General features: G+C 51.4%; 1 protein-coding gene across 10 annotated transcripts in view; it reads right to left on the minus strand.

Moving 5' to 3' along the window:
* MSI2 (musashi RNA binding protein 2) overlaps nucleotides 1-24186 on the minus strand; it is a 427746-nt gene that overhangs the window by 36304 nt on the left and 367256 nt on the right. For 7 of the 10 annotated variants that reach the window (XM_055386794.2, XM_055386792.2, XM_055386793.2 and 4 more), the window contains one exon: nucleotides 20951-21025. In XM_055386794.2, coding sequence (XP_055242769.1) covers nucleotides 20951-21025 — 75 coding nt within the window. Of the gene's footprint in view, nucleotides 1-15067; nucleotides 17174-20950; nucleotides 21026-24186 lie in introns of those variants that run through there. The other 3 variants (XR_008679738.2, XM_031010710.3, XM_031010709.3) reach the window with 3 other exon arrangements.

The raw sequence follows: 24186 nt of genomic DNA on the forward strand, positions 1-24186 counted from the left end.
GCAGTGAGTTAGCTTAATTAGTGAGAGCTAGGCCAGGCGCGGTGGCTCATGCCTGTAACTCCAACACTTTAGGAGGCCAAGGTGGGCGGATAACTTGAGGTCAGGAGTTCAAGACCAGCCTGGCCAACATGGGAAAACCCTGTCACTACAAACACACACACACACACACACACAAATTAGCTAGGCATGGTGGTGCATGCTTGTAATCCCAGCTTCTTGGGAGGCTGAGGCAGGAGAATCACTTGAACCTGGGAGGTGGAGGTTGCAGTGAGCCGAGACTGCACCACTGCACTCCAGCCTGGGTGAGAAAGCAAGACTCTGTCTCAAACAAACAAACAAACAAACAAACACTCTTTGGCCAGGTGCAGTGGCTCACGCCTGTAATCCTAGCAGTTTGGGAGGCTGAGGCGGGAGGATCACCTGAGGTCGGGAGTTCAAGACCAGCCTGGCCAACATAGTGAAACCCTGTCTCTACTAAAAACACAAAAATTAGCTGGGTGTGGTGGCGCATGTCTGTTCCAGCTACTTGGGAGGCGGAGGCATGATAATTGCTTGAACCTGGGAGGCAGAGGTTGCAGTGAGTCAAGATCACATCACTGCACTCCAGCCTGGGTGACAGAGCGAGACTCTGTCTCGCAGAAAAAAAAAAAGAAAAAAAAAGTTGGTGACAGCTGCCATTGTGATGAGGCCTACCAGGTCTCTGTCCAGCCATCAGCCCTGTCTTCAAGACAGGACTCTTCACCAGGCAGGGGTGTTCCACTGTCTCCAAGGTAGGAGCCATGGTCAGCTGGTAGTAAGCACACAGGGGGCCTGAATTTCTTTCTTTTTCCTTTACTTTTTTTTTTTTTTTGAGACAGAATCTCACTCTGATGTTCAGGCTGGAGTGCAGTGGTGCAATCGTGGCTTGCCGCAACCTCCGCCTCCAGGGTTCAAGCAATTCTCATGTCTCAGCCTCCCAAGTAGCTGGGATGACAGGTGTGTGCCACCACTCCTGGCTATTTTTTTTTTTTTTTTGTATTTTTAGTAGAGTCGAGGTTTCACCATGTTGGCCAGGCTGGTCTTGAACTCCTGACCTCAGGTGATCTGCCCACCTTGGCCTCTCAAAATGCTGGAATTTAGGTGTGAGCCACCGTGCCTGGCCTGAATTTCTTATTGATTACGGTGGTCTGGTATCCTTCATAATATCCCAACTTCATAGCATCATTTTAGTGGAGTTAACATAGCTCAAAATTAGAATACACATTCTGTTTAGCTCTAACAATGACAAGTGGGCCAAGGGGTCAGGCATGACCCTAGTGGCTTAATACCTATCATATGTTAGTAAATCCAGCAGAAAAGAGAAAATCATTTTGCTGATCAAATCTCAGAGGGCCTGAGAGCTATAGGTTGACCACCTGGAACTTAGGTACTAGGAATGTGTTATGCTCCTCCTGTTTGGGAACCTTATATTCAAAACGAGGATGTCTGGCTAAAAAAGAAAGAAGCACTAATGGTGGAATTCCAGGCACGAACAGGGGCCACGGCCTGTAGGAACTGTCTTGTTTAATGGGAGTCAGACTCGAAGACCCATTCTTGCTAGAATGGAGTTCCTCTGCCCTTCGAGTGGGATAACAGAAGAATCACCCGCTTGGCCTCAAAGCCCAGCCTTCAGCCCTGGCTGTCCCTGCTTTGCTGTGCAATTGGACACGACACTTCACTTCTTTGGGCCCTGTGTAACTTTTCTCTGTTGCAAGGAGGTTGGGCAAGATGACCTCTAACGTCCCTTCATCTCAGACCCTGCTTGAGCTTGTCTGCGGGGAGGAGGATGATAAACCCAAGTCCTCTGAGGTTGGTGCTAACACAGCTCTGGGGTTAGTGACTCATCTAAGTGAAAGATGTCACCAACCTGCTGATAGTGGATGAGACACTTTGCTGGACTTTTTGGAGTTGTGACGATCTAGTGCAAATTAGAAGTCAATGGTGCTTTTGGGTTTTGGGGACTTTGAGGATGATATGATACCACACTTACTTTTTATTGCTTCTCTGGCACTTACCAGCTTCTTCCTTACCTAAGCACAGTTATTTTTGTGTGCATATCTTATTTCTCTTGCTGGGTGACAAACTCTTCTAGGGCAGGGACTCAGTCACATGTCCCACTTAGGACCTAGCCCAGAGTCTTCCCCACAGAAGACTGTCAATGAGCATCAGTTGATGATGGTCAGGATGCTCTGATGCAGTGGATGAGGATATGGGCTGGGAGTCACTGCTCTGGGTAAACTGCAGCTGAAAGGCAGCACTGCCTGCAAGATGTAGCCTCCCTAGTCCCACGATCCTCCACCCCAGTGGGGGCACATTCAACGCCCCTGGAGGGGTCCAGGGGCATGATTCATCCAGCAGATGGGACACAGCTATGGCAAATGGGAGTGCCCTGCTCTGTATGGGTGCTGATTCTCAACCCTGGTTGCTCACTGGACCCACCTGGGAAGCTTTAACAAATGCTGATTTTTGGGTCCCACCCCTGCGATTCTGATTACTTGGTCTGTAGAGCAGCCTCGGCACTGGGACCTTTAAAAGCTTCCCAGGGCCAGGTGTGGTGTCTCATGCCTTTGGGAGACTGAGGCGGGAGGACTACCTGAGGTCAGGAGTTCAAGACCAGCCTGGCCAACCTGGTGAAACCCTGTCTCTACTAAAAATAATAAAAAAAAAAGCTAGCCAGGCGTGGTGGTGGGCACCTTTAATCCCAGCTGCTCGGGAGACTGAGGCATGACTATCACTTGAACCCAGGAGGCGGAGGTTGCAGTGAGCCAACATTGCACCACTGGACTCCAGCCTGGGTGACAGAGCCAGATTCTGCCTCAAAAAAAACCAAAAAACAAAAAACAAAAAAACTTCCCAGATGACCCCAGTGTACAGCCCAAGGTTGTAAAAAGTAAATTTGTGGCACACATCTTCAGTCTGCCATCCCCTCCACTTTGCAGAAGCAAAGGGGCTCCTGAGAATACAGGGGGCTAACTCTTGTGGCCTGTCCCCTGTGAGAGCCAATGCGATGTCTCCACTCGGTGCAGTGGTCTCAGTCCAGCCTGGAGGAGCTTTAACCCTGTCCCCAACCCTGCCCACAGAATCGGGTGGGACCCGGGTCTCTGTGTCTTTTAAAGGCCTTCCGGATGATTCTGATGCACAGTGTAGGCAGAGAACCCTTGATTTAGAGAAAGCTTTGGGGTCTTTGTTTTTAGTTACCACTGAAAGGGTATTGCCCTCTGTCCCATGGGCTGGGGAGTATTATGTCATGAACCCTTTTCTTTGCCTCCTCTCCCCTTCTTGGTCTGAGAAGACACTGGTCTGGGAGTGGACTGCCTGGGGTATGGTTCTGGCCCAGTTGCTACTTATTTCGGTGACCTTGGATGAGTCAGTGGCCTCTCTGTGCCTCTCTCAAAGGAGGAGATGAGAGAATTCTGAGGCTCCTTCTGGCTTGAATAGGTGTGATTAAGGGGAATCTTTAAAAAAGACTCTCTTGTAATATGCATCACCGGCCCCGAATGGTCCATTATGAAACAATTTTTCCTATGTTGTGCTTACTTAAAGCACTCTCCACCCCCTTCCCCAGCATGCTTGCATCTCCCCAGCAGCAATTTCTATAGATGGTTCAAACATTCTTGGCTAAACCCAATGTTGCTTCACCGAATCCAAACACTAAAAAATAAGCAAGCAAAAGAAGAAACTGTCACCCAGAATGTAGGAAACATGTCCTACGAGAGTTTGGAAACACCGCCATCTGTCATCCTGGCTGGCCCAGGATGCTCCCACCTCCCGGGCAGACCAGCCTGATGCGACAGGGCTGGTTCTTTTCAAGGAAATCCACAGCCCTGACTTCTGTGCAGAGAAAGACAGTGGCTGGAGGCTGCAAAGGGGAGACAGTGGAAAAAAGGTGGATGGCACATGTTTGGACTGGGAGGACCAAGGGACTCAGATCAGAACAGGGGGTGCAAAGAGGAGGAACAACTGATAACCAAAGGGACACACTTACATGATCAGATTGTCACATTTTGATTTGAAGGAAGATGTATTTCCATTTGAAAAAAAAAAAAACTTACCCTGGCGTCCTTGGCATTTAAAATAGGAATCTGTTTTAAACACATATTTTTTGGGAGAAAGCCTGACATTCCCAAGAGTACCAACACATCACTCCCATGGGGACCCCCAGACAGAGAAGGTTGCGGCTGCTGGTTGGGGAAGGGGGTGCTGGGGAGTGAGTGTATGGCCTGGGGGGGCAATGCCTCACCCTCAGCTGCAGCTGGGAAAATGACAGGCACGTGGAACCTGTCATCTGTCCCTCCGGAGAGGGGCCAAATATGAAGGCCAGGCCTGTCTGCTGGGAAGGGTGAGAGGTTGGCGGCTCAGGTTGGTCCTGTTGCCTAAAGGAGAGAGGTCCTGCAGTCAAGAGCCCTAAGGGTGTTAGTTCCTAAAACACAGGGATGGCACAAAAGTGCCCCAGATAATTTTTAATACAACTGCTGTTTAGCTTAATTTTAAAAAAGATATGTATGTAACTCTTCAGACTGATAGGACTAAAACGAAGGTGCATCGCAATGTCAAACCTTTGTTGAGGTTTCAGAAAGTGTTTCTGTCAGGACACCTCTGACTGGATGAATGGCTTTGTGGAAGCATAAAATAGAAGTCAGGCAGCACCCCTGGGAAGCAACAGAGAAATCCTCAGAAGAGGCAAGTGCGGAACCAGGGGGCCCAGCCAGGAGCGGAAGGTGTGTGTCTGTCCGCAGGTTCCCTGCAACTGGGAAGCACTCAGGAAACAGCGGAGCACCTGTCCCACCCCACTGACCCAGCAGAGGACCAGGAGTAGGGAGAGACCTCTCCCTGCCTGCCCACAGCCGGGCCCTTCGCAACACTGGATCTTGTTTTTGGCAAACAGATTCTGCGGCTTGAGAATAGGCTTTGGTCTCAACCTCAACCTGTCTCCACAACAGAACGTGGTGTCTTGGGCTGCGGAGGGAGAGCTCATGCCCTCCTCCAGTCTCTCTGAGAGGGGGCATTTTCATCCCACTCGTAGGGGGTGCTCCAGGCCCATAGCTGAATTCCACGGAAATTCCTCCTGCCTCCCCTCTTCCAGTAGGGTACCTTTTCAACCTGGGCTGTGCCCAGAAATCCCCTGTGGAGTTTGAAAAATACAACCTGGGCCCTACCTCCTGAGATTCTGATATAATCTGTCTGAGGTGCAACCAGGGCAACAGAAACTGCCAAAGCTCTCCTGGGAATTCCAACTTGCAGCTGGAGCTCAGAACACTGCAGTAGGTAGTTTGTGTCCTGCGACTCTCTCAGGGGACAGGAAGCAGAAAGCTCTATTTGGGGATTTTGGCCCAGTATCCTTCTCCCTGGGCCCATTCTACCACTGAATCACTAAATCCCTCCCCAAAGAGGGCTGGGGCCTAGCATTCAGTACCTGCATGCAGTCACCCAGAACTTCTGCAGTGAGCTGCAGCAGAACTGATAACTCAAGACCCATTCTCAGCCCTGTGCCCTCCCAGTAAATACTGAGTGCTTGCTACAGGCCAAGCTCGGTTCTAAGCACTGGAATCATAGCAGTGAACAACATACAGTCTCTGCCCTCATGGAGCTCTGAGTTGCTAGCTGTGGACAGCAAAGGGGCTCTATTTATGGGACTGGGGTCCCAGGACAGGCTGCACACAGATCAACTGCCCAAGGAGAGACAACTGGCTAATGGTAAGCTGGGCCTGGGCTAAAGGAGGCCGTGGCTCACTCTTCCAGGAAGAAGGTGGGGTACCTGTGCTTTGGACCCCTCTAGCTTGGAACCAGGCATTGGCTGTGTCTGCTCTAGGGTCTTCTAGCTGAGCTCAAGGACCTGGGCGTCGCTACACCAAATGCCACTTGAAGACAGAGAGAGCGCTCAGAAGACTCAGTCCTCAGAGATGGGAGTGTAGGAGTGGCCATTCCAATGAATCCTTTTCTCCAAGATCAAGTGGCAAGAGAGAAAGAAAATGGAGGTATTGCCATAGCTATGATCTAGACCTACCCCGAAAAGGTCTCACCACTTTGATTCAATTCAGTTTAAAAAAACTACTGAGCTGGTCCCTGGACACATGATCAAGACACAGGTAATTCTTTCTAGTTACTACCCATTGAGGTGGAGGCAGGGGACAGATCCCTGACTTCAGAGGCCCTGGAGAGTTCCAGCCTCAGGCATCACTGGCCTGACCATCCAGGGCCTTGGGGATGATGTGCATTTTGCTGCAGTGCTGGTCAGACAGCTAGCATCAAGAATGGCTGACACATTACAAGGGCTCCGACGCCGGCCCCCAGCCCTACAAGGACACTTGGTTCAGTGTCACTCTCTGGCCAGCAGGACTTCAAGGGAGAGAATGTCCACATGGAGTTCATTCCGAAGCCAGCCCTTGCTACCCTGTGCCAGCAGCCTGTGGCTCCTCAATAGGCCAGGGACACCCACTTCCCCACAGAACAAACATCTATCTGCCTATCTTTCTGAGACCCAGACTGAGACCTTCAAAGTGAAGGGATTCTAGCTTCAAAAGAGGCATCAACAAACTATCTTGAGAGTTTTTCTTTCCAATCACACCCTCCTCTTCCCTAACCTCTCATAACAATGGCAGTTTCTGCTTTTGAGCCACTCTCTCATCTACCACCAATGGGTGTCAGGACAAACTACGAATGTGCTGACCATTGATCCTTCCAGAGTTCCCTGTTCCGATGCTTTTTACACTTCTCCCTGTACCCAAAACTTCAGACACCCAACTGCCAGAAGAGTCACAGTTTTGCTTCCTTCCAACAGGGTCTCTTGCTGAGACCCTGAAATCTTACACTCTCTCTGGGTTCCTTCTCCATGCCTGCTTTCTCCCCAGCTTCATGTCACGTGGGCTTTTTCAATGAATCCGCCACAGCAGGATCCTAGACCCCAGTCCAGTGGCCCTCACCTCTGCCAACCAGGACAGCAAACGCTCAAGTCTTGAGCGCTCCAACTTTTTTTGCTGAAAAACTCCAGGTTTCCTACTTTGGCCCCATCACTAGCTCAGTGATTAGATGAACATCTGTGATCTTAAATTCCCTCCCCTAGATGCTCCACCACTTTTGTCTCCTGAGTGACGTTGTTTCAGATGTTGAAGGGCAGACAGCACCAACCCTTTTACTGGTAGACTGTGGAGCAGTCAGGGAGTCTTAGGGGAGAGCCCAGCATGGTGGGGAGGCACTTTGGCTCAGGGCAGCAGCCATTTACCAGCTAGTACAGAAATACCTAAAAATGTCAACAGCCAGTAGTTTATACCACTACACTCTAGCCCTTGTTGAAAAGGTGGATGGGAGGACGGCCTTCTCTATTCCTTACTTTCCTCACCTGTAAAATGGAAGAGCTTGGCTTTGATGATGAGAAAATAGTCATTACACTAATGATAACACAACAGCAGCCACCATCTGAGCACTTTTCATGGCCACAGAGCGTCCCTGCATCATCTCAGTGAGTCCTTGCTATAACACCACAAGAAAGACATTACTATTCCCATTTAATAGATGAAGAATTCTAGGTCCAGAGAGGTTAAAGAAAATAGTACACAACGGTGGTTAAAATCCCATCTCCCACACTTACTAGTTGTCGGACCCAAGACAAGTTACTTAACTTCCCTCTCTGCCTCCTTTTCCTCCTCTGTAAAACCCAGTTCAATGATACCTCCTCCTAGGGCTGCAGTGAAGATCAGTGATTCAGTGAGATGATGGCGTTGGGCACTCAGCACGGTTATCTGTTGCTTGGTAAGTGGAATAATAACATTTATTTCTATTTTTATTATTATTGCCCAAGGTAATAACTGTAGCGGAGCTGAGAAATCCCTTTGGTGCCTTCCTATTCTAAAATCCTATTAATTTACATGGCATTTCGCATCCAAAGGGCTTTAATAGATAACATTGATAATTCGCTTGTGAGTGATGGGGTATGTCTTATCTGAAGTGCGAGCTTAACTCTGGCGGGTTAATCTGACAGCAGGAGGCAAGGGCTTGTGGAGGGCCAGGGAGAAGCAGCTGGGGTGGCCATCGCCCTGTGAGGTGGTCACCACAGGCATGAATGTGGAGCCTGGAGCCCCAGTGCTTGTGCTGGTCAGCTGGACTGATGGTTCCCAGTGCCCTCCTGCCCTGATGTGCTGCCCTTGAAACAGGGTCTTGCCCAGCTCCCCCGACCTCCTCTAGGAGGGGCTGGACCAGAGGAGCCTTCCTGGGTCCTTCCACCAGAGTGGAATCCTGTTTGCTGCTCTGTTCCCAACAAGCAGGCAGGGGCCCACCTCTCATTCACCACTGTGTCCCCCGCATCTAGGGCAGGGCCTGTGACATAGTGCTTGGTGACTATACGCTAAACACCTAAAGGAAGGATGGAGAGATGGATGGGTGGAGGAGGCAGGATAGACACAGGGGGATGGGGAGAGGTGCTCCTGGCCTTACCTGAATCCCAGCACCTTCAAAGCTGGTCCTAGGTTTCAGGAGAAAGCTTGTAGAATCCCTAAGCAGGTACCACTAAGGGAACCGTGGGGCTGGCCTCAGACCTTTCCCTGCAAAACCAGGCGTGCCCTGGGGGCAGCCAAGCATCTGCTCAGACTCAGGGTGGGGCAGCAGGACCTCAGTGGAAGGAACAGGAGGCTACACTTGACTCTCCCTTTCCCACCCCAAAGGCAGCCAGCCCTGGCCAGCTGGCATCCAGAGCCCACTGGGGTTGCACAGCCATATGCATAAAGGCCCCAGTCGGGGAACAGCCTCCTATGGCACAGGTGGGGTCAGCATCCCTGGCTCACAAAGCATGTGTCCGGGATTCCCTGGGTTTGAGAAGAGTGGCACTGGCTTCCCAATGCCAAAACCTGTTGTCCAGCTGTCTCAGCCCAAGTACTAGGACAGTCTCTGCCCAGATGGGGAATCCATGGAGGCAGGAATGCGAGGGAGGGAAGACACATCATGCGTTTGGGCCTCCTGCTGGCCCTCTAGGTGGAATACCCTCCCTCATCATCTATCTGCCTGGTGAACTTCTGTGCGTGCTCCAAAACTCGGCTCGGATGTTGCCCGCTATGGTCTGAATGTTTATGTCCCTGCCAAAATTTATTTGTTGACATCCTCACTCTCAAGGTGATGATATTAGGAGGTGGGGCCTTTGGAAGGTGATTAGGTCATGAGGGTGGAGTCCTCATGATTGGGATTAGTGCCCTTATAAAAGAGACCCCAGAGAGCTGGCCACCTCTTTGACCATGAAAGGACAGAGCAAGAAAATGGCAGTCTACAAACCAGGAAGTGGTCCTCACCAGATGTCCAATCTGCTGGTACCTTGATCTTAGACTTCCCAGCCTCCAGAACTGTGAGAAATATAACTTTATGTTTTCTTTTTTTGAGACAGGGTCTCATTCTGTCACCCAGGCTGGAATGCAGTGGCACAATCACAGCTTACTATAACCCTGAACTTCTCGGGTCAAGTGATCCTTCCGCCTCAGCCTCCCAAGTAGCTGGGATTTCAGGTGTTTGCCCCCATGCCTGGCTAATTTTTTAAATATTTTGTTGAGACAGAGTCTCACTATGTTGCCCAGGCTGGTCTCAAACTCCTGGCCTCAAGAAATCCTCCCGCCTTGGCCTCCCAATATGTTGGGATCACAGGAGTGAGCCACTGTGCCTTGCCAATTTATGTTTTTTATAAGCAACTCACTCTATGGTGTTCTATTATGGTCACCAGAATGGACTAAGTTTTCACCCCTTCCTGAAGGCTGTCCAGCAGAGTCAACGGCTCCCTCTGTACCCTGTGCAGCTGCTCCAATCACTCAGGAACACATCTGGCCGCACGTGGGATGCTCCTTCAGGCTCTGAATTCCTTGCACCCTTGCTCAGCAACTTGTGCCCCAGGAGGCCCTGTCTCGGGCCGGGTGCTGATGACCATTTCCAGCTCTCTGCAGAGAATGTGCCTTTGCCCCAACTGAAGAGACAGAGAGCAGAGGCAGTGACCCAGCTGGCTGGGGTCTCTCAGGGGCAGGGGATTCAAGCTGACCTGGGCTCTGCAAAAAAGTCTCTGTGCAGGATTCCTTTCAGCCTGGAGAGGAGAGGGTGGGGGACACATCTTTGCCTTCTGCTTTGTCCTTGGCTGCCAGAAGGCCCCAGCTACCCGAACCTCAGGCCTGGCACTGCTCTTTGCCTAGAATTTCACATGCTGAGTAATTTTCTGCTTTTCGTTGTTGCTTTGTTTTTTAAGTTGCAGCCTTTCACTTGTTTTTGCTGATGGAAATGAAAACTGAAGGGCTTGAAGAAAGGTGATTAAATTCCTGCTAGCAGACTTAATGGGGACTTTGTAAGGCTTGTGGTACAGGGACCTAAGCAGGTGGGGAGTGGAGGAAAATGAGATCTGGTGGGCACGGGGCCTCAGTCCACAGAGGACAAGGTGTGGGGTCACCTGCAGCCTCCCTCACTGTAGCTGCTGCCATCCTGCCATAGCTGGCGGGGCCCTCTGCTCCTTGGGCCGGGCTGCCTTCCTTGGTCATGACACTAACCTTTTCTAAAGCACTAGATCATTCCCGGTCCCACTAACCCTCTCAACAACCTGTGAGGAAGGATCAATAGCTCGATTTGACAGATGGGGAAACCGAGGCCTAGGGATGGCCTTATTTTCCTGGCAAGCTAAGGGCAAGAACTCAGTATCCTGGCTTCCTGCCTGAGGACACGGGGCTCTGGGCTTTGCCATGGGGAGCTGAGCACTCACTTAGTCACATTTCCGTTTATTTATGCAGAGGAGCTTCAAGAGGCACAGAAAGCTGATCGAAAGTGAAACCCACAATTCTCGTCAATTCAGATTGCTCCAATTCATTTCTGCAAACGTTTATTAAGTGCCTATTAGGCACCGTGCTCTGCTTTCATCTGGGAATAGAGTCAACTCCTGATTTTCCACGCCGAGGGAGGAACGTGGCAACATATCCACAGCCCCGACGAGCCTCGTGCCGCGGTCGGTCTGGGTTTGGGGTGTGCCACTGAATTTTACTTCTCTGTCTTCTTTTAAAGCAGCAGACATGCTTTCCTGTCTAAGCTTGCCTTTAATATTCAAATGAGAGGATAAGCCCCAAGTATACACAGGGCCAGGTGGCGCAGGAGTGGGCTGGCCATGAGGGAGCTCGCTTGTGATTTGAAATCTGGCTGTGGATCTAATCTGGGAAGGGGTAATCCCCAGAGACGAGGCTCAAGGGCTGAAGGGATGTTCAGATTAGAGGGCTGGTGATGAGACAGATGTGTGGGGGCTGCTGTGTCAGGAGAGCTTTTCTTGACAGGGAGCATTTCTGTTTACAGTGCTGCAGCATCTAGCTGGGGTCCCTGGACGCACGAGTCCATGCTTATGGCAGCCTCCCTGGGAAACCGACTAGCCTGTCTTGATATTTCAAGATCTGTGTCCCTACTAGCAAGAAACCAGCCATTGCTCACTGGTTGGGCTCCATTCTGGAAGCCAACCAGAAGCACTGCACCAGGCAGAGCCTGAGGGTCTGTCAGGGGTCCTAGTGAGGGCATTTCTGGGGCAGGAGATGAGGAAACAGCCCCTTAAAAACTGAAGCAGGAGGAAAGAGGGAGTTTCAACTTACAGGAAAATGAGGGGCCATCCAGGCAAGCCTGCAATTGCCTCCGCAGACAAGATTACAGAGCCTGGGGAGGGGAACTCTGTGCTCTCACTGAACTAGGCCAGAAAGAGCAGGACACAGGAGACGCCAAGGCAGGAAGCAGCTCCCTGAGCGCACCCCGGGGTCTCGCCTCTCCTGAGTGGGGACTGACCACAGAGGTCTCTGCCACTTGTGTGGGCTAGAGGACGGGGTGGATGGAAGGGCTCTGAAGTTGCTCCCCCCGGTGGCCCAGGTTACCACTCCCAGCCAGGGTCCTAGGCCTTGAGCATCGCAGCTGCAGCATTTTTGAATGTTTTGCAAAATGTCAATGACCAGACAGATCTGGCAGGTGAGTGACAGCAGGTTCAGGATGCAGCCCCTTGCCTATGGCCAAGGCTTCTCTCTCGGTCACCTTGCTAACGCCAGCTCCTCCACCTCCTGAGAACTTGGACCCCTTCACTCTGATTTCCACATCCAAGCCCTACCCCTCAGGCTAAGACGGACCACAAGCCTCTGCCTTTGCTCAAAGACCTGATGACTTGACTGAAGCTTACCTTGCAAGCAGCCCTACAGACAATGGACTACAGCGGCTTCCCTCCAGAGGAACAGGATATCCCTGAGCTAGCATATACCTCTCCTCAGACACCAACCCTCCCCACTCCCCCGCATATCTTTTAGAGTGATGGAAAATCACCTGGCACCGAAGAACCATCATTGGACAGGAATACAGAAGGCAAGCTACATGGCAGACAGGCCGTGAGTCCTTCCTAGTGCAGCAATCGGCCACATCGCTAATCACAGCCGTCCTTTCTGCTGAGCTAGGACTTGGCCTCAACATCATTCTGAAGCCAGTGCTCCAGGAAGCCAGTGCTCATCAGTCAGCATCAGCACCCGAGAGCAAACCTGTTTTCCGTTGCTGAAGAGGTAGGAGCACAAACTGGCACTTTTATAACCAGAGTTCAAGCTCAGCAGGCTGGGGAACGGTCTCCCTGCCTGGGGAGCTGTGCTGCCCCTGCCGTTTGCACACAGTATCCTGGGAGGGAGGTTTGAGCACCAAGCCATGACATGCTAGCTTGGCCTCCTGGCCACCCCGAGTGCTCTGTGGCTGAGGCTACTGTTGGTTGCCAAAATATTGGCCCAGAGGCCTTTTGGCGGTTAGGGCCATAGAACTGCATAGAACTGCAGGGCTCAAAGAACCACCAGCCAGCCCCAGGCAGGGAGAGAGGGATGGAGCCAAGAGAGGATGAGGTAGAGAGGAGATGGGGTGCAGAGAGAAGGGACAATCCTCCAGACTCATCCTCATGGCCTCCCACTTCTCCAAACCCCTCTGACTCACTATGGAAGTTCGACCACATCACTTCTGTATGTGAAATCATCTCCAAGTACTTCACGTGCTTTGGGGATCAAATTTAACTTCCTAAACTTGACTCAGGAGGCCCACCATGGCTCCAGCCTTGTAGATCTCCTCCCACCCAAGATGCTTCTGCAAGCTCCCTGTGCACTGAACTACTCACAGTCCCTGGGACCTGCAATGTTTCCTCTCTCAGGTATGTAGCAGAAATTGCTAAGTGTCTACTAGTAGCCGTTCCACTCTTCTTTTTTAGTACCAAAATCCTTTATTTTTATCTGAGCACATGGCTACCTGGAAAAAAGACACCTCTGAGGTTTCCAGGCAGCTGAAACTGGTCATGTGACCAAGTTCTGACCAATGGGATCTAAGCAAAATGTCCTGCATAACTTATAGGAAGCATTACTAAAGGGAAGAGATGTATTCTTCTGGGATGAACATGTGATGGCTGGAGTTTGAGCAGCCTTCTTAGACTATGAGGTGGAGTCTTATGCTGAAGAGAATAGAATGAGATTAGAGAAGAAACCCAGGCCATGAGTATTATGGAGCCACATCCAGGCTTCTTTTACATGAGAGATAAATGAATTCTTATTTTGTTTAGTCCATTATTATTTTGTGTTTTATTACTTTTGTGTTTCTCTTCTTTCTTAAAACTATCTGATTCAATGTCTAAGCATGTCATTTCTCTGTCTGGGATATACTTCCTTTCCTTCTTTACCTGGCTAATTCTATTTGGCTTTTTGAGACCCAGTTCTGGTGTCACCTTCTCTAGAGGGCACTCTGAGCAAGCAGCCCACCCTTGCACCCTTACAGCACAGAGAGCTTCTCTCTCTTTTTTTTTTTTGAGACAGAGTCTCCCTCTGTCACCCAGGCTGGAGTGCAACCGTGTGATCTCAGCTCACTGCAACCTCCGCCTCCCAGGCTCAAGCGATTCTCCTGCCTCAGCCTCCCAAGTAGCTGGGACTACAGGCACCCGCCACCACACCGGGCTATTTTTTGTATTTTTAGTAGAGATGGGGTTTCACCATGTTAGCTAGGCTGGTCTTGAACTCCTGAGCTCAGGCAATCCACCGGCCTCGACCTCCCCAAAGTGCTGGGATTATAGGTGTGAGCCACTACGCCTGGCCAGAGCTTCCCTCTCTCTAGTGAAGTGCCTGTCTCAAGATGTTCAATTGGTCTTATCACTGCTTCTCTCTCCCTTGGGTAGCCCAAAAGCATCTGAAGGAGTCAGTCTTATTCATGTCCAGATGTCTGGTACCTATTTCAGTACCTGGTGATAGCAAAATGGGGAAGGAGGGAAGAGAAAGGATGGGGCCTGAGGGTGGGAAGGAAGTCCTAGCAAGTCTCTAGCTTCACATAGGAATCCTGTATCATTCCTTTCACTGATGACAGATCCCTCATGGGGGATAAAAATGGGAAAACCACTCTGGAGAGCTGACTTAGTAAGCACATCAGTGCCCACTATTTCTAAAACTTCCAATTTTATAGCATTCACCAACTTACAAGGCACATTCATGCACATGTTATCCCTTAATTGTAACAACTCAACTAACTAGGCACTTTCATTATCTTCAGGGCTTGGAGGGATACATGACTTGCTCAAGGCCACATGGCTACTAAGTGGCCAAGTGGGACCTGGAAACCAGGTCCTCCGGCTTCATATCCAAGAACATTCCCACTGTCCACTGGTGCCTCCTCCGCCTGCAGTGCTCTGGGGAGTCAGGAAAGCAGGCCACATGCACAACCACACACAGGCCCGTGTGCGCGAGGGTAAGACTGCACGCACACCTAGTGCACAGATGTGAGGGGCTCCAGATGTGTGTGGCATTTTCACTTGAGAGGGGAGCCATGGCGGAGGAAGGAGCATCGGGGCGATACTGTGCAGCTGGTGCATGCAGATGCTCTGCCACTCTGCTCAAGGACAGACCACCTCAAGCAAGTACAGGGGATGCCAGGAAGCAGGGAGGGCTGGGAACAGGCGGCAGCCAGGGGGAGTTCGCATGCTTTTAGAAACTGCACTAGGCTGTCATCGGTGCTGGTTATTCAGTGCATTCACCTCCCCCGGAGCGAGAACAGGACACTGTCAGGCTAAGAGACGGCAGCACACAGCATGTCCATGGTAAACAATTTATTTTTCTACCTCGGTTGCTTACAGGGGAAAAAAATAAAACGTCATCAGGGAGAAGCACAGATGAACTATTTACAGAGATGAAGAAAATTCACAATGGCTAAAACGTTTGTGAGGCAAGCATACTAGGACAAGTTCACCAAAGCAAAGCAATTCATAGCAAAACAAAATATGGAGATGGGGAAAAGCCATACAGATTTGTTCTTTGAAAAAAATAATACTCATGGAAAAGCCTGCAGGAAAATAAAAGGAAACTAACCAATTATTACATCAAGCATCTTTAATGAGATGAGCCAAACTGCACATGTAGGGTCTCAAGGACAATGACATTCAAATGTATGGATTCACTCACATCAAATGCATCAAATGGAAGCGTGCGGGTCACTTCTCACAAACTACCAGCACAGACAAAGCAGTGACTCTTGAGGGTCCAACTGAGTGGTACGTCATTATTCCAAGAGAGTGGGTGTATTTCAGTTAGGGAAATGAAGGGAGTCAAGCCATGGGAAAAGATCCTTCTAAGGGTGATGGGCAGGAGTGCCAGCCTTGAGATGGGGCCTGATCAGGATGGGCCCCCTGTGTTCCACCCCCTCCTACTCCAATGGTGCCAGCAGGCAAGGCCAGGCCAGCACAGGCAGGGAGGCAAGCTGGGGAAGGCGGGGCCCACTGTGGATCGGTGCCCACAGTGCCTGTCATGTGGCAGCACCTGGATGACTCCACTGTCCCTTCTCGAAGACAGACAGGCTAGTGATTATGGCAACAGCCACTGGCCCCAAAAGACAAAGATAGTCAGATAGTGTTTATATAGCTCCTCTTCCAGATCAGGTTTTTCACATTCTTAGAGAATAGTCTGTCTCTGTGTGTTCACCTTTATCACACTGTCCATCGTTAAGACACGGGTGCTCCAAGTCACGTATCTGCAACCCCTCTGGACCACCAGCACTTCAAAGCTCACCCCATGATATGTCCCCAACAAGCCTGTTTGGTCATGACTTAAAAACATTTGATGTCTTCTTCCTAGCTTCCCCTGAGGAGGCTCTACGAAGTTTGTGAGAAGTTTCCCTCTGGCCCCGTTACATTCTGAGGAAGTGGGGTCGGTCACAATGCATACAAGAAGCAAAGTGGGAGGGGACTGGAGAATAATTTTTTTTTAATTGAGTGAAGCAATGAGGACATGAGTCCAAGAATTAAAAATGAGAAAAAGAACAGTCATTCAAACAGGCAGCTAAGACAGACTTTCAGTGAGCATTGACTGGAGCGGGGGCAGCCCAGGCCGGGACTGTGTCCTCTCTCTCTAGAAATGGTAGCAAACCCCACTTTGCTATGCCTCTCTTAAGAGCTAGTTGATAAAAATTATGTCTTGTGAAACCGGCAAATAGTCTGCAAAGTGAAATAAGAACAGAAATTAACAGATTAAACTGAAATGAGAAGTCCAGAGTGGGGAAAAGAGAGGAAGCAGGGGAGATCCCTGATCACAACCCATAATAATTCGAGACGGGATCCTGATCCAAATTCCAGGCTGGGGTGGACACCTGGATGTGGGAAGGAGCTGTTCCCAGAGCGGTTGGTCACCACCCAGCCTTTCTAGAAAAGAACTACTCCCCCCTCTAAAAACTATCCAGTGTCTAGCCTTCTCTAGGAACATTATATTTATTCTGACAGAATTCTGAAGATGGGCACAACCAGGTGCCACTTGCCACCAGCTGTGTGGCCCAGGAAGGTCCGTCCAGCCCCATGTCACATGGTGAGAATGAGGCTCTACTAAGAGTGATATCTGCACCCCCAACCAGATGAGATGGATGTTCATAGAAAGGGTAAGTCCAGGTGGAAAGGAGGACCCTTCATAAAGGGGATCAGATTGCATCTTCCTGAAAGGGGACCCAGGCTACCTGGTTTATGAGTGAGAACAGCCAGGATGAAGAGTCTCGGAGCTCTCTAGGACCTGGGCGTGCTTTCATTTCTCCCAGCTAGCTGTCTTGCATGGCCCTGCTAGGGGCACTCAGAAAGGGGCTGGGAGAGGTTCAGGATCCATGCACAGCATGAGGGGGACCGGAGGTGGGAAGTGGGTAAAGTGGGCATACAGTGAGGACACTGAAAAGAAAGACCACAAAGAAAACATCAGGATAGTTGGGAGCTGACATGACTGCTGTGTAATGTCACGAAGTCACAGGATCCCCGGGGCATGGCAGGGGTTCGCAGAATCTACCTGATGGGGATGAGGAGAGGGCAGAGGGCTGGGCTGCCCCATCTCTGGGTCCCCCCTTCTGTACCCCAGCCGCCTCGGCCAGATCCACCCGAAACTTTCCTTATTGGCATGAGGTGACAGATGGAAGTCAGGGCATCCCGAAGCTTCTCTGTAGCCCTGGCCCTGAGGCTGTGGCTCCAGGAGTCATCAAGTTTGGTTCTAGAGGGGCTCAGCTACTCCCTGCGCTCTTGACTGGAATGACACGTGGACCTACCTAGGCTTTGTGTCTGGAAACATTTGGCTGCTTGGGGAGGCATCTGGGATAAGCACAGACACAACACTCCACAAGGAGCATATCCTTTGGGAGGGGGTCAGGAGGGGAATAGACTCCGACCCTAGCCTGGCTTCTCAGATGAGTGGGGTGGGTGGCCCCGTGGCTGGGGCCACCCTTCCCAGTTCAGGGCCACTCCACTCTTGCCCTCCCTGAGAGCAGGCAGCCTTACTCTTGTGGCCACTGGTGGCCCCTTTCTGGCCATTAGTTAAGAGAATCAAGAGGCTTCCATAGTGAGTGGGAAGGTGGGAAGGATGGAAAAATAAAAGTTTGATGGTTGAGAACAGGGCAGCTAACTCCCAAAGGTCAGGAAGCTGCTCTCTGTACATTGTAATGCCTGATTTCTGTCCCATTCAAACCCACCTGATTGTATTAAGCTGCAGGGACTGTGGCCATGACAAACGGATGGGCCCTGGGCAAAAACACTCCAACCCCACTCTATCCTCCTTCCTGCAGCCCAACCCACCCCCCCCCCCCCCAGTTCCCAAAGTCTTGGCTTTGGTGAAGGGCTGGGCACCCAGGGGACCCTATCTCACTCTGCCCAGCCTCAATCTGGTCACTGCTGCATGTCCGTCTGCCTGGGGCAGGCCCAGGGATGCAGGCCATGGAGGCAGAGTTCTACTAGATGTCTCCTGAGCCAGCTCGTGGGGGCCCCGGGGCAGGCCCTCTGATGAGACAGGGGCCTTAGCATGGGGTCCACATTGATGTCCTCCCCCAATTATTCCATGTTAAGATCCCTCAACTCTGTCCTCCTGGGACTAGCATCACACTCAGGGGCAATGGCAGCCTGATTACGGAGGGGAGCAGGTTGTGCAGGCTGAGTGCACAGATCAGTGCTGCACCTGGAGGGCCGAGATGCGTGAGCCTTTGCACCTGTCATCCCCTGGAGGGGAAGCAAGGGGAGGAAGTGAGAGGAAAAGCCACCAGCTTCTGGGCTGAGCAAGACTGGCAGAGAATGAAGCACAGGGACACTGACCCCATGGGTCTCTCCAGGAAGGAGTGGTGCGCATGTGTAAGTGTGTGGACCATGCACCCCCCCAATAACAGCCCTCTTCCTTTAGGCACTGGAACAGCACCAGCCCATAAGTTTCCACGGTGACTGTTCTACATTCTGTGCTGGCAATAGCCACTTGCCACACATGGTTACTGAGTCACTGAAATGTGGCCAGTGTTTCTAAAGGAACTGAAATTTTCTTTTTACTTCTTCTTCTTCTTCTTCTTTTTGAGACAGAGTCTCACTCTGTTATCCAGGCTGGAGTATAGTGGTGTGATCTTGGCTCACTGAAACCTCTGCCTCCTGGGTTCAAGTGATTCTCTTGCCTCAGCCTCCCGAGTAGCTGGGATTATAGATGCCGGGCACCACACCCGGCTCATTTTTATATTTTTAGTAGAGACGGAGTTTCACCATGTTGGCCAGGCGGGTCTCGAACTCCTGACCTCAAGTGATCCTCCCACCTCGGCCTCCCAAAGTGTTGGGATTACAGGCGTAAGCCACCGCACCCAGCCAACTTTAATTTAAACCTAAGTTTTAGTAGCTCTTTGTGGCTAGTGTTATTGTACCAGAAAAATGGACACTAGGGAGATGGTGGAGGGTGGCAGTTAAGGCCCAGACCGCCTGGTCCAAATGCAGGTCCTACCCCTTGCATACTGTGACCCCTTCAGAAGGAGTTTCTACCTCTGTGCCTGTGCCTGGTGGGGGTCTCTGCCTGGAAATGGGAAAGTCTAATGACAGTGGCTGGTTGAGTGCTGGCCTCTCTTGTGGTGGTCCTTCTTGCATGTGCCCTTCTTTTCTTCAGGTCTGGGAGCCTGTGGCCATCCTGAAGCAGCCTGCTGCTGGGGGGCATCTTTGGGGACGGCTTCCTTAGTGCGGGCCGAGGAGTCTTGTTGAGGCCCCTCCCAGATGGGGAACCATCCCAGCCCCAGGGGACACTGGTGGGGGAGCCACCTGCACTCAAACTCCTCCATCTTAGACTTCTGCTTCTGTGCCTGCCTTCCCTGCACCCTCTGACCCACACAATCGGAGAGGGGCACAGACCCCAAAGGCCATTCCTCGTAGACCCCCTTTTCCAAAAGAGAGAAGTAAGGCCCTAGAAGCTGAGTGACCTGCCCATGGCCACTTGGCCAGGTGGTATCGGAGACAGGACAAGAGCTTGGGGCTTCCACTGCTGGTTGAAGGATCTGTCTGCCATAGAGCACGGCTCTAGGTGCCCCCAAATGCCTCCTCATCTCTCCAACTACACCCTTCCCGCCCCAATGCTTGGTCTGAGGCAAAGACCAGGCCAAGCCCTCATTCTGCCCTCCCGTCATCAGTGTCAGGGCGCCATCTTCCAGCGACGCGTCTTCACTCCCTTTGCTTCCTAATTCATCTCAGACCCTGACACTCCCAGACCTCCAGGTCTAGGCATGACGACAAGGCAGGGGTGAAACTCCGCCTGCAGCCCAGCTCCCCAGGGAGCCTCCTCCCTCAGCAGAAAACCCACAGGGGACAAGACTCTGTCCCTACACCTCCTCTGGAATCTCGGCTGTCCTTTGCACATGGAGACCCCCAAACACCCCAATATATTCTTATCTGTACTCCAGATTTGAGAAAGGCTGGGGAAAAGCATACCCTGTAAAACATCGCTTCCTTCACTGTCCCTACCCCATCCCTACAAGACCATGTTTCCCCTCGCTGCTTCTCCCAGGTGAGGTCCCAGGCCTGCCAGCTACCTGGAGCTGGAGCTGGAGCAGCCCTGGCATGTGGCGGGCATCATCATGGGCTCTGCCTCAAGTCTTGATACCCACGCAGAGGGAAAGGATAATCTAAACAGCCCAGCCAGGATGGACAGCAGCCCCAACCCCTAGCAGCTCAACATCAACACAGCCTAGAAGGGCGCCGAAGCCACAGCAGTCAGGACCGAGCAGGAGGAGGAGGGGTGGAGGAAAGGAAGGAAGGGCGGGGAGACATCAAACACTGGGCAGGTGGACACAGGGAGCGGGGAGGCGGGCAAGGGGTGGTAGAGGGTGAAAGAAAGCCCTGGGCCTAGAGTTCAGTCCCCAGTGAGAAAAAACCCAGAAGAGGCTTCAGAAAAAGGAGGTGAGCACAGGGAGCCCTCCTGCCTCCGTTCTCCTGCTTTCCCTTTAAAAGCTGCCGTTCTCAAATACCCGGTACCAGTGAGTTATACCTGAGTTAATCAGAAACTCTGAGCTGCATCCTGGCCTTGAACTTCAGTGGATTTGAAATTTATCACGTATAGGTCATTTTCAAGTGGATGCATGTAAGAAATGCATTCTCTTTAGGGGTCCTCTCACCTCCCCCCAAATGCAGCCCACCTCTTGTGCTTCCAAAGCCCCGGGAGACCAAGCCACTCACCTGGGAACTGATAGCCATAGCTTGGAGCAAATCCGGGGTAGCCACGGCCATAGGTCGCCACGAAGTTGGGATATCCTTGAACACAAAGAGAAAGATCAGAGTCGTGTTAGTACAGCCGCCTCAGGTCTGGGGTAAAATCTCACGGAGGGTGGCAATGAGGAAAGCCTGAGTTATTTTCCTTCGCAGAATAATTTGTCTCCCATGAGGGTTTTTTATCAAGGGTCTGGATCACCTCTCTCCTGTGGCCGGGGGCGCTGCTGTCAGCTGTTGCTAATTAACCCGTATTTGGGCAGCCAGACCCCACAAAGCCCATGTACTTTCCTGAACCTTCAGAGTAAATGCCATGCATCAGCACCAAACACAAAGCCTGCGCCTGGCTCTGACATTTGGAGAGCTTACCCTGCATGTACTTTACCTTAAAGCTATTGACAGTAGGAGATTAAAGTCCTCGTGATGCATCCTCCCAAGGCAGTGGACAACAGAGCCAGCACCAGACAGAGCATGCGAACTCAGGAGTCACAGTTTAGCGGCCAAACTCAGGGCTCACCCTGGGCCTCTGGAAAACGCTGGGCCTGATGAGCCATGGCCCACACTGCAGTTTTGACACTCCACGGAGGTGCCAAGATCTTTGGAGAATGGTGAGGGGCTGGGTGTGTTAAGATGCATACCACAAAGTGTAGCTCCAACTCAGGAGCCCCGTGCCGTGTGACTGGATGAGCGTCTCAACACAAGCGTATTGTTTCTAGACCCCTGTCTCAGCAGACAAGCTAGGGGGTGAGTGGTTCACTGAAAGACACTTGTAGAAACTGCCACTGGGCTGGCCACTGGGCACACAAGAAACTCAACTGGCAAGTCCAGGGGCTGGTGTGACCATCTCGGATCTGTCACTAACCCCCAGTGATGTGAGGTGTCATTCAGCTCTCAGGGAGTCATTGTGGCTGCTCAGGCCACTTCGTTCTTCAAGTCCCTGCCTGATTCAGGCTAAATGAAGGCCGTATGGGTCAGGCTCACTCTGCCTCCCTCCACTCAGTGTATATGTAACCTCAGCACATTCTTGCTCTTAAGATGCCACCACGGCCACCCAACCACCGAGAACATGACTTTCGCTTTGACCTTGGAGGTGAATGTCTGTGGTCATTTTTTGGCTGCCCAGCCCCTGAGCCTCTCCCTGTGTGTAAGTCTTGGAGAGAGGCCCACTCCCCCGCCATCACAGAAGCTGAGAAGGCCTCAGGGCTCTTCCTGGGGCTGGAGGCTGGGAGGCAGGCCCGTGAACCTGGGCTCGACAGACGGAAGCCCTCCTTGGGATCTGCCTCTGGAGCTGGTAGGGCAGAGGAGGAGGGACTGGCTCCGAATTTATTCTGGTGTCAGTAGCAGAATCTGGCATCCAGTGTTGGCAACAGTGGCCCTCTGACCAGGTCATTCCTGAGTTGTCCCCTTGGCTAGGGCTGGGGCTCTGACCACCCAGCTCCCCCAGTTCCTGCCTATTTTCTGAGTCCTGTTCTCCAGCCATCCTGTCAATTCTCCAGCACTGCCCAAGCTCCTTCTAATAATCTCCTTTGCTGCTTACAGCAGCCAGGTTGTTTCTGTTGCTTGTTATCAAAACACTGGCAAACAATTACTTTGATGGGTGGACTTATGACAGCCTCCAGGCTCTCCAGCAATTGAGGGCAACAGTGACACTTTCCACGGGTGTCTCTGCCCTTCTACACAACCCCTTTAAAAACATCCCTACACACAGCTCTGGGGTCTTATCACCCACCTGCTCAGTGGCTTCTCATACATCACACTGACCACTTCCTGACCCTGCAAGTGAGGGCTAATGGAAAAGGATCCCTTACTAAATTCCACTTTGCCTGCACTCGGCAACAGGAGTCAGAGTTTGCTTGTCATCCTGCTGCTTACTCAGAGCTTTTGTGCCTTGGAGGTGGGCTCCACCGTCCCTCACTTCCTGGTGGATGTTGGTGTTGTAGCCTCTGCCTAGGATCAGTGGGTCTGCCACCAGACCTAGAGCAGAAACTCACGGGTCTGAAGGCAGGAGACCTGGGTTCCAGTCCTGCCTCTGGCCCACAACCATGCCCTTGGGGGTTGTTATGATTTGATGTATGTGTTTCCCCCAAATTTCTATGTTGAAATCTTAACCCCCAAGGTGATGGCCTTAGGAGATGGGGCGTTTGGGGTGTGATGAGGACATGAGGTGGAGCCCTCATGAATGTGCCCTTAACAAAGAGGTCACAGAGAGACCCTCACCCCTTCCAACACATGAGGACACGGTTAGAAGGGGCCATCTGTGAGGAAGCGGGCCCTCACCAGACACGGAATCAGCCAGCACCTTGATCTTTACTTCCTAGCCTCCAGAACTGTGAGAAATAAATGTTTGTTGTTCATAAGCCACCTCATCTATGGTAATCTGTGACAGCAACCCGACTTAAGATAGGAGTCTTCCTTTTTCTCTTGGAGCTTAAGTCTTGTCACCTGTAGAAAGCCTTGTGGGTCCCTTGCAACAGTGACGTGCCCAAATTCTTGAGTGAGACCAGCTGTGGCTCCTTTCCCTTGCTTCCCCCAGAACCTTCCCAAATTTGCTGTCACAGCTCACTCACTGAATGGAACTGTCTCTACCTCCACAGGGTCTTGCCACCCGCTCCTTCCTGTGCGCTTATTTCCCAGTGCTTGGTGACTCATTGACAGAAGCCTGCCCAAGCGAGGCAGAAGGACCCAGCAGCTCTGCACTGACTGCTAGCTAAGGAGCAGGAGCCCAGTGGGATGTTGAGCTCAGGAACCCGACGGAGAAAGAAGGAAGGAAGAACAGCAAAGGCCAGGGCTCAGATGCCTTAAATGGACACATGCATACTGGCGCCCTCCTTCGTATTTATTTCGTGGCTAGGCAGCTCAGTTCTCCTCCAAATTAATCACCTGCTAGCAAATCAGATCTTGTACTAGATTTCTTATACCATGATTTCAACAATATTGATAAATGGATTATATGCAAACAGCCAAGTCATGGCTGCCTAGGGGCTTTCCTGATGAAAAATGGCTCCTTTGCTTCCAGCTTCAGAGCTGGGGGTCTTAAATATTTTAGTGTTAATCTGACAGCAAAAGCATAAGCCCATGTGTCACCTTCCCTCAGGGAGGGTGGGAAGTGGCAGAGCAGCCAGTTTCTCCCTGCACTTAGGTGACAAATACAATGCAATTATATCTGCTTTCTTCCTGGCTTTCCTACAAGGCTTCAACGAGAAAGA

This window comes from Gorilla gorilla, chromosome 4 (assembly GCF_029281585.2).
Source record: "Gorilla gorilla gorilla isolate KB3781 chromosome 4, NHGRI_mGorGor1-v2.1_pri, whole genome shotgun sequence".
NCBI lineage: Eukaryota > Metazoa > Chordata > Mammalia > Primates > Hominidae > Gorilla > Gorilla gorilla.